Source organism: Naegleria fowleri (assembly GCF_008403515.1).
Source record: "Naegleria fowleri strain ATCC 30894 chromosome Unknown tig48, whole genome shotgun sequence".
NCBI classification, from domain to species: Eukaryota; Heterolobosea; class Eutetramitea; order Acrasida; family Naegleriidae; genus Naegleria; species Naegleria fowleri.
Genome location: NW_025407980.1, coordinates 602,480 through 613,580, shown reverse-complemented (window position 1 = coordinate 613,580; position 11,101 = coordinate 602,480). Strand labels below are relative to the sequence as shown.

The 11,101-nt window shown below is 35.7% G+C and overlaps 2 protein-coding genes across 2 annotated transcripts; one reads left to right on the top strand and one right to left on the bottom strand.

Moving 5' to 3' along the window:
- Window positions 1-126: 126 nt before the first annotated feature.
- Window positions 127-8,565, bottom strand: FDP41_005965 (uncharacterized protein; the record flags this gene model as incomplete). The annotated part of the gene is made up of 3 exons (XM_044709547.1): window positions 127-5,555; window positions 5,650-5,983; window positions 6,076-8,565. 3 exons carry the CDS (start codon window positions 8,563-8,565, stop codon window positions 127-129), a joined length of 8,253 nt encoding a protein of 2,750 aa, XP_044559925.1.
- A 351-nt stretch (window positions 8,566-8,916) lies between these two features.
- FDP41_005964 (uncharacterized protein) lies at window positions 8,917-11,025 on the top strand (the record flags this gene model as incomplete). Its single annotated transcript, XM_044709546.1, has 1 exon — window positions 8,917-11,025. The coding sequence occupies one exon, from the start codon at window positions 8,917-8,919 to the stop codon at window positions 11,023-11,025; it is 2,109 nt and encodes a 702-aa protein (XP_044559924.1).
- Window positions 11,026-11,101: the final 76 nt, after the last annotated feature.

Genomic DNA, 11,101 nt, shown 5'->3' with positions numbered 1-11,101 from the left:
CATTATATTTCTAACAACAACTCAAATATAACAATAAAACTGAATAGATTTTATTATTGAAAGGTCCACTTTTGACCATTATCATCGTCCATTGTCAAGATGATTCTTGAGATTTAGATGGATTATTCAAAAATAAGGAAACACACTAATTTGCTTGTTGTCAAACATGACACTCAATAATTCAAACATTAATGATTGTAGTCCCATTAAAAAGTTCATTTCTCCATAATTTTCACTCGATAGATATCGATTTAAAATTTCAAGACATCTCTTCTCCTTTGCTTCCAAATTTGTTTTTGTTAATTTCTTGTCCAGAACGTTTTTAAGTTTTTGATATTCTTTCACTGCTTTCTGATCATCAGGATGAAACTTTGCAGTGTGACATAACAAGAAAACTCCCAATGCTCTTGCAAATATTTTGAACTCTTCATGGTACGATTCAAGAGCATTCTTTTTAGAAAAGAATGAAACAACTTTTGAGAGAGTACTCTCTGTGCTTCGATCTTCACTGATGGTGAGAAGTAAATTTGTAAAGGCAAGAATTCCTTCAAATCCAACATAAAATTGTTGTGGAGGAGAAATAAAGGCCGTTCGATCAATTAAAGAATCCAAATAACAAAGTGTGGACACGACATTCTTACTTTGTGCATTCACATACTGTTGTTGTTGTTGCAATTGAGGATACATGGTCATAACACTATTGTCACCAAGAAGAACCAAATGTGAAGGTCTATTTTCCATCAATAAATTAATATAGAGAGACCAAACAGGAACGAGATAGAGTTCAGATTTCAAATGACATGCGTCAATGTAATTGCCTCCATTGATGACTTGAATGAGATCGATTTGATCCTTACAAAATATATTCGAATTCAAAACAAATTCTTCAACAATCTTTTCGAAATTAATCATCATAGATCCTCTCTCAACCATTAATCGTTTCAAATGATGAACAAAGAAAGTCAATGGACACCCTTTTTCAATGCATGCTGAAGAGAATTGACGAATAAGAGTTTCATTGGGAGGAAGCCACAAGTTTGAAATTATTTCATTCCATGGAGACAATGGTTTTGTTCCTAAATAAGCTCTAATTGCAAATTCCATCAAAAGAACGCATTTGGAATAATTCTTTACGGACTGAGCTGCAATGAAAAGAGGAAGAGATAGTTTCTGAGGATGTTCAAAAACCTTCGAAATGAGGAATTGGAATACCTTGTCAAACTCAGGATAAGGATGATTACAAAATGTTAACAATTGAAGCAACTGCTCAATGATGGCATTGAAATCATTTTGAGAGACAATCTCATTCATGATCCAAACAAATGGTCTTGTGACATCACTCAAAAAGTATGTCTCAATCATTGGAGGTGCATTTGTTGATTGTGTTTGTGTGGTCAATACATAACCAATAGTACTAATAACAAAATCAATATAATAGAGAATGAGAAGTTTTGTAGAGGCACTGACACTTGCAGCATTTGGATTTTCAATACTTTCCTCATCATGGATTGGATCATGTGAAACTGTAGTGGATTCATAGATAATATGATCAAGTAGTTGAGTTGTGTGTGGATTCTGTACGAGTGTCGAGTCACTCAAGTTGCAAAGACATGCATGTTCTAAAAATCTAAATGCCACATCGAGATGTTGATTTGATATTGAATTGTAACCATATTCCTTAATATCCATAAAATTCTTGCTGTATAGCTTCAAGACCATATGAAAGTGTTCGACATTCATTCTATTCCATTCGATATTCGTTGATAGAGTGTGATCAGCAAGATTGAGAAATGCATCATCTGTTTGTTGCGATGGAGTTATTTTGAGAAGTGCAGAAACAAATAAACAAAGCATGTCTGAATACAATCGACTGGTCAAATCCTTTCCAATTCCACATTTTAAAATTCTGTCAACAATGATCATCCATGGTATGGAAGTAATAATTGTTTTGATCAGCACTCGATGTGTGGAGGAGTTGGCGCTGAGAGATCTTTTCACAGGCTCATCCAATACTTCTCTGAGTTGAGCAATTTGATCGAAATTGATGACACTCCACATGGACCAATCGATTTGTGTCAGCTCTTGATTATAAATATTCACACAATTCGTTTCCATATTTGGGAATATAAACTTGGCATACAAATTCCACAAATGATTCAAAATGTCCTTGTTGAATTGAAGCACAAATTTGATGCATTTCACAAAACTTCCCACCACAAAGGATGCAATGGCATGATCTTTGTCCATCCATGGAGAAATGAAATGTCCTGAGCTCAGAGACGAAGTAGATTGTGAAATGGAATTTGCTGGTACAGGGAAAATTAAAGGTTCAAAAACCTTACAAATTATTTCGAATATTTGTTGACTCTCTATGACAAGAGGAGACGTCGCATGACATGCACAAATCATACGTTCAGTCATGAGCACAAGTTCTTTCACATTTGGAGTTGGTATCACAGAATAAACAGGGTTACCAATTTTCCTCGATTTCCATAAATACTCGCGTGTCACGTCCATGTGCTGTCTGAGAATATCATCATTCGAGGCCTCAATAAAAACCATCTGATTGAACGTAGAAATCATTTCACTCGGTAAATCGGCGGTGAATTGCAGAATTTTACGAACTGAGTAAATGTACAACTCTGAGAATTGATGGTTCACACATTTTGGAATGAGATGAAGATAAAAGTTGAAAATTTCCTTTTCATCCGTACGTGACAATATTCCCTTACTCGTAATATCCATTCTGTACATGACAAGAGCTTCAATGCAATGATCAATCACTGATTGTCGAGCTTCTAAACTGCAATCATTCTTTAACCATTCATCCACTTTAAATTTTGAATAGAGTAACATCATGTTCCCTGAAAACATTTTTCGCTTCTCCATGTAGAGATGTTGCAAATAAGTTGACCACAGTTCAGGACAGAGCATGGGATTGAAAAAAGAGGAGAGTAGACTCGTTCGATATGGATCAATCATGATGTCACGCATGAGAGGCATCATTTCATGAGGTTGATTTCGAATGTATTTTTCAGCATAGTTCTTTAAGATTCTTTCTAAACTGTTTCGAAAAGGTGGAAATATGGTGCAAATAGCTTGATAATAGTGTAAGAGATGGTAAAAGATGGCACTTCCTAATGCTTGACTTTCGACATTTCTCAAAGTAATGTCCAACTGAAGAAGAAAGTGGCAAAAGTAGGGTTCAATGTCATCAGATTCAACGAGTTTGTAAACATGAGATCTATTGTTAGCAAGTCGTTGTGTGATGGCCTTATTCTCTTCAGGTTCATCATAAAAGAATAACACTTTTCCTGGCCATTTACAAAACATTCCCTTATAACACCTCAATTCTAAAGTCTTTTGTTTTCGAACATTGTCATACATTCGAGGAATTAGAGAGATGAATTCCGAGTCTGCATGGGTATGAGTATCCTTATTAGTTGAGTATTTGCTTGTGTAATTTAGAATGATTCCAGGATCTATATCCGCGAGATTCACCACAAATCCCTTTCTCATATTACTCACATAGAAGGTTCGTAAAATTGGAATTTGTTTCATTGTTTCCTTCTCTTTTTTCTTTAGGTATGCTAAATCCACTTTGCTATTGTTAAAGATCAGAGAACGAGTGCTCTTTCTTGTGAGTAATTTTTGAGAACGTGGACTCAAATTTGGATAAATCAGAGAAAGGTATTGTGACACTTGAGAGATTTGGATGGCATGGAGTACAGAGCTATCAACATTGTCATACCACAAGAACGAGTAATCTCTCGATAAATCTTCATTCATGACGCTCACCAATTTACTTGGTAGAAAATATGGTTGTATCAAAATGTTGCCTGTTATATCTATATTTTGTGTCATGATCATGTTAATCAAAGTGTGAAAAGAGTCTTTCGTAGAGTTCAACCAAATCACCATGGCATGATAAAGCTCAATGGAAGCAGCAGCATTGGAAATGGTCGATTTTCCATAAAATGTTTTAAGATTTTCCAACTTTTCAATGATTTGTGAAATAATCTTGTCCTTGTTTGGTATGTCCAAGAATTGATATCCAAAAAATCTGACCATATTGGCAGAAGCGAGTTGCTTTTCGAAATATAAATAAAAGAAGAGTTGCCAATAGATAGGAAGACATGCGTGAATTTCGTGAACGTTCTGCAAGGGCGTATTAGGATCCGCCACAATATCTGATAGAAAAATGCAATAGCTCAATACTCTATAAACTGAAAAACGAACGGGATCAAAGGATTTGGAGGCAACTTGATAATTATTCGAGAGGGTTAAATTGGCAATTTGTTGTCTTTTGTGAAATTCCTGTGATGCAATTCCAAGCAAATAAAACAATGAAAGATGAGGATACTGTGTTTGTGGTCGAATATCTTTTGAAAAGAAAGGAGCGTGAACAATTGTGGAAGATGAGCTAAAGAGTCCATTTGGAAAGAGTCCAAAATTCTCCATGGCGTCAAGTTGTGAAAAGAAACTTGGAAGTCCTGTTTCAGCAACGAGGTGTAGTTGCAATACAGTTTTGCATATCGAGTTAAGAATGTACATGCAGCAGGTATTGGTCGTCCACGAGGTCACACTCGTAAATTCATTCAACCAAAAACTTAAAAAACTTTTTAGAGTTGAAAGCTTTTTAGCATCAAACAGATTTTCAATGAAGGAACAAACTCCTGTGGACACTATGCATGTGTACTCTCCAATAGTCCTTTCTGAATTAACCAATCTTCCAAGAAATGATTTGTTTGTATCGAGATTGAGAATATTATCGAGGTGTGGTTGAAATGTGAGATAGTTAGGAGCAGAGACATCATTAATGGAATTCTTTGCACTCTCAGAAAATCTCACACTCAATTCCAACATGATTCTGAGAGCTCTTCTATTTGGTTTGGTGTTAATCATTAATTCGATCCAACCTTTAGCAATTTCATTGTACCTTTGCAAATTGACTCCAACTTCACTTAGAGACAACAAGGTATATGCACTCACTCCATCAATATTCTTCTTGGATGCCTCGACGCTGTGTAAGAGACCACTTAGAGACGGATGGTCAATTGGATGGATGGTCACGAGTGGTGTTTGAATCTCATCATAAAGTTTAACTCGTTGTAAAACTGAGTAGCCCCATTCCTCAAGCTCATTCCATGGGTCTTTTCTAATAAATGAATATTGAGAATCTTTTCTATGATAGGAGACAGCTTTGGCAACGAGAATCATCAACCTTTGTTGTACCTCCAAAGGTAGAAGAGTATTATTGATATCGTCACTCCAAGGAAGATTTTCAATGATAAATCGAGCTAATTCATGTTCTGTGCTTATCATTGGTTTGAGAAGGAGCTCTTCAAGTAGAGACAAGTCCTTGTCTTTGGTAATCTTCCAGCTCTTCAAAGGCAACTGCTTGAAAATGGTCAGAGAATATCGATCCACAAATTTTAAATATTTTGTGACAAGCGCCAATACTAGAGATATTAATCTTGGATGTGCCTCACATATGAGAACAATATTTTTTGTAGCATCTCTAAAGTAAGTATCTCTTGATGAATCGTTAATAACTAGCCAGTGAATAATTGTAATAATAATCAGAAATCATTTTTCACAGAAGTGGTGAATCAACCAAAACCTTACACAAGTGAATATGCCACTTACATCCAATAAAGAATAATTCATGAACAATTATTGACGCAAGACCAAAAGAGTGAGAGCATCCCAAACGAGACAATACTGGGAATAAATATCCACATTCTTTCTTTTGGAACTTTTGGATAAAATTGTTTCGTAACGTTTTGTTTTCATTCAACTTGTTCGTCCACAAATCAAGATCTCTTAAAATATCGTATGAAATGTTCATATCTACTGTTTTCTCATCTCTAAACATGATCCAAAATATCGAACATGCACAAGCTTCAGAAATGATTTCATATGGTAACTCGGAAAGGAAGGACCACAAGTTCGACGTTGAAGAGAGAAGTCCCTTGAAACACTACATTCCATGTACAGAGTTGATCAATAATGATAAGTGAAACGTAATGAACCATTGAAACAGTTGGTTCGCCGGCAAACAAAATGACCTACCTTCACATAGAAACTGTTAAATAAATATTCAACATCTTCAGTGCTTACTCCTTCCAATTGACTGATCGAATTGGAAGCCATCTGTACAAGTCGTGCCATATTTTGTGACAGCATTCGAGTGAAAGAAGAATGAGTGGGCGACTTGCTGAAATTAATTAAGGCCTGATATAAAATATAGAGCACAGTATCAATGAAAGAAAATGCTCGCGAGAAGGAGGTAAAATAGGAAGATTGTTTTTCCTTGAAAAATTGTTGTGTGCATCCTGATAATATATAATCCATGCTTTCAAATAATGGTAGTTGTTGCCACAGGCTTAAATAATCGTCTTCAGTGAGAATGAGCTCATTTTCTTTGATATACGTAGGAGTTAGGAATAGTGAGAGAAAGGCAAGAAATTGATCAACGCTGTTGTCAGAATCAATTATTGGAAATTGGAGAGCAAATGAAGCCCAAGAACCAACATGTCTACATTTGACAAGCTCAAAAATAACAAATCGATTATCTTCAATGGTGGACATTTTCATGAGTTGTGTGATTGACCACAAAATCCAATTTCGAATGTCACTCCTAAACGACTTGAGTTCGTTCATGGTCTCATCGAGCGAGGTCTCTAATTCTGAGCATCCTAAAGGTGTCACTATAGTCGCCATTCCGTGTGTGGCCTGCTCAAAAAAGAACAAGATCTGAATGCAGGTTTTCAATTTTTCAACCATCTCATTGTCGTACTCTGAACGTGAATGGTGTTGTAATGTCAACACAATAGGTGCTTGCACATTAAATAAATTCGAACTGGAAATAATTTCATCCAAGTAATGACTAATTCGAATATTGGCATACTTGTTCAGTAAATTTGCCTCCACAATGTTATCATGATAGAGTGTTCGAGTTTGTGCAAAATTTTTCTTCAAAGTTTCAATCACATGTTTGTTAGGTGTAGCATTGAGAGCTGTCACCGATCCCACCAATTGATAGCCATCTCCACACTGACAGCTGGGTGACTGAAAAGTTTTAGTCGAGAATGTAAAGATCGATTTCTGTAACTGTTTCTGTTCCGATAATAATTGTGCAAAAGAATCTTTCAGCTTCTTGATTTTACAGAATGAATTATAATATTCATAACACAGCATATAAAAATCATGATGAAATTCAATTTGTCTTCTTCCCATACTTTCCAATACCATCGATTCATTCAATAATAAATTATTTAAATATCCTAATTCAATTTGTGGCTGTAATAATGGAATTAAATCCACTCTCGATTCTTGAGTATTGACAGCATCGACACCATGGTTCGAAGAAGAAACCATTAACGCCTGACCTAAATTACTTCCAGCAACACCAGCACCACCACTCCGTAGTTTCACCAATGGACCATTGCCAATAGCACTCCCAAATAACGAATCAGAATCTACTGCTGAAATTAACAAGGGATACATGGTCATTGCATGAATCTCCTCATTCCGATACTGTAAATTAGAGGAAGATGAATCCATCATGACATTTGGAGATTCTGTGGTGATCGATGTGGTAGTAGTAGTATTTGTGGTGATAGCAGCATCACAAACATTTGGAGCTGTGGTGGTTTTTGGATTCACCACAAACGAGCTCACATCAATCTCAATATCACTTCCCATCTCCTTAGCCACTTGATCCAAATCCAAACACACGCTGTACTTGGGAAGAGATGCTCGACTCGGAATCATACTCGGATATCTATCACCAAGTTTACGAATTTCTTCATCGTGTCTCACTCCATTCGAATCCAGAAAGGTCTGACTCGTATATAAATCTCCTCTCTCATTCACGTCGACCATTAAATAGGAATCATCAAGTGATGATGGACTGATCATGATCGTTAAAGCAGAGGATGATGTTTCGTGTGTTTCTTGTGGTGGTGGTGATGGTGGTTGCTGATCCTGTTGATTGGATGCTTCCAATAATACGGAAGTGGAAGAGGAGGAAGTGGAGGAAGGTTTATGCATGGGAATCCAATATTGGATGGGTGTTTGTTCAAACGTTGATGATGATGGTGGTTGTGTTGGTTGTGTTGGTTGATGGGGATGATCATCATCGGAAGATCCTGAAGTTACTTTTCCGTAAGCTTCTTCTTGAGGAGGAGATGGAAAATTAGTTGTTGTTGTGGTGGTGGTGGAAGTGTTGATTTCATCATTGGGAATTCCTTCTTGGTGATGGCTACGGTTATGGATGGATGGTTGATTCAATAATGGAATATCATCTCTGTTGTTGAGGCTTTCTTGTAATAATTCATTGATATTAAAATTAATATTGTTATTGTTGTTATTATTATTATTATTATTACTATTATTATTGAAATTGAAATAATGTTGTTGATCCCTTGATGATGATGATGTAACTGTCCTATTCAAGGATGAATCCAAATTTGGATCATTTGGTACAAGGATCTCGGAAGATGTTGTTGTGGAGTCCAAGTCATCCGATTCGAAAGGTCGTGTGGCTTGTTGCATCATTTTCAATAAAAGTCATAACACCTTCTCCTCACCTGTGTGCGTAAATGATGATTTTGTTTTAAATTTGGAATTCAATTCGAATGAAAAGAAAAAATCACGTTCGTTCTTTCATGTTCAAACAAAAAAGGAATTTGTTATTCGATCGAACGGAAAGCCATCCTGCTAGTATCCTGTTCTCAACTCAGAGAGTGGTCCTCTTCACTTTAGGAGTTGATTCAATTGTTGGAAGTGGTGGTGATGAGAATATTTGCTCTCCTCTTCTCATGTGAATGGATGACATTTTTGACATCTGGCATTTCAAGAGGCAACTGTCTTCCAAATTGGTCATTTCGCAACAGCCACACATAAAAAATGCAACACATCTATTACTATGATCATGGCATGTTCATTGCTCCAACAAAAAACATGATAACTGTCTATAACAAATTATATTCGGAATATATTGATTTTGATGATTTTAAGAAATTACCATTTGATGTCATTTTATATATTTTAACTTTTATTAAATTTCCAGAAATTATTTTCTATTCCAAGAAATTAATTGAAACAGCACATTACAGTGATCTGTATGAAAAAATGTTACTCTACGAAGAAACTGCGAGTAGTATGTCCAATTTAAAAGAATTGACAAGTGACACTCATTCATCAACCCAATCCAACTCTCAACCAAACACCACCATTAACAACACCAATAACTCTTCATCCCTCCCAAATGGAGAGTCCTCTCTTTGTCCTCCTCCTCCTTCTCTTAAAAAATCTTCTTCTTCTTGTCTTCATAAACGTTCCATTTCACCTTCTTCTGCCTCTCTCACAAAATCCATTCCATTTTCATTACAAAATGTCATGTCAAAATTATTTGGAGTTTTTGAAAAGGAAAGAAATCAGAGATTGTTTCTTTTTGATTTTTATGCACATTTGAAATTTATTGGATTTGATCAAATGTTGGCTCTGTATAATTCCTTTTATAGAGATTATTCGAGTACGAGTTATAATTCATCAATTTTTGTGAATTACAACAACAATCATCCACTCAATCCTACAAATAATCATTTACAAACAAATTCACAACAATCATGGCAAACTCAACCACAAATGAATCAAACAAATTCATCACCAAATGGACGACAATTACAACAAGAAACAACCAATTTCACACACACTCACTCCTCTTCATCCTCTTCACAACAATTTTCCAACCATTCATACCATTCCAATCCTCCTCTCTTGAATACCATGCTTTCACCTCGCTCCTCATGTAAAAGATTGAGAATTTCCTATGACGATGACTTTTTAAGCATGCTCACAGCAAGTCCAAGTTCATTTGAAAATTTACTTTCGAATCGTCAACAACAACAACAACAACAACATTCATTATCATTATTGGAAGACACTGAAGAACAGAGCCATGACTCTGTATTGAATCCTTTGAATAGTTTTTCAAAACCATCTTCAATGATTCCTTCCTTGCATTCACATTTACCAAAACATTTGAGACATGTTGTGAAAAGTGTGAAACGATTGAGCAATGAATATCATCAACAATCACAACAACAACAACAATTTTACACACTACTGAATTCTAACCCTTCTCTTTCAATACAGCAACAACGAAGAAGATCAAAATCACTTGGTTCTGCACAAATTGCTATTCAAATTCGAAAGAAAATTGAAGAACACAATCCTAAGGACTCGACAATGAATCATAATAATATTCAAGAAGAAGAAGGCCGTATTCATGAGGGATTTGATGATAATCAAACATTGGTATCAGCAACAACAACAACAACTCAACCACAGGACTCGACTCGATCCAAACATCGATTTTCCATTCAATTTTATCAAGTTCGAAATTTTTTCTACATTCCATTCATTCAATCAGTGACTTTTTCGAATTGCTCGAATCAAGCAAATTATTATATTCATTTTGTGGTGTTACCATTTTTCACATTCAATAATCACTTAAAATCATTCAAATTGATTGATTGTCAATTGAGTCAGGAGACGATTCAGGAATTGTATTTTCAATTAAGGTCCATGTTTGTGGAAATGCACAAGAATGGAAAATTATCTGCTCCTTGTTATCCCTCGTTGCGAGAATTGAGTTTGGCTGACAATGATGTATTTCACTATTGCTCTTGGCATTTTCTTTTTCCAAATTTGAGAACGTTGGATCTTTCTGGAAACAAGCCCATGATGGGTCCTTCGATGTGTAAATTACTCACCAAGGACATTGAAAGTTTTAAACATTTGAAGAGATTGAATTTATCCAATGGAGCTTTTGACAGCAACATGATCATTCGTTCGAATTCTTTGAGAGAACTCGATGTTTTTGACATCAGGCAGCCCATGAATATCACTCAACTTGAGAATCAAATTGTCAATCATTGCAAAAAGATTCGACTCATCAAGTACTATTCGGCACAAGAGAAAAAGTTGGTCAAATGGGTTCGTGAGGATTAATATTATGACTCTAGATTACGTTCAATACCAAGGTTCGAGATAGAAATGTGAGTGATCACAACACAAGGCAAATAAA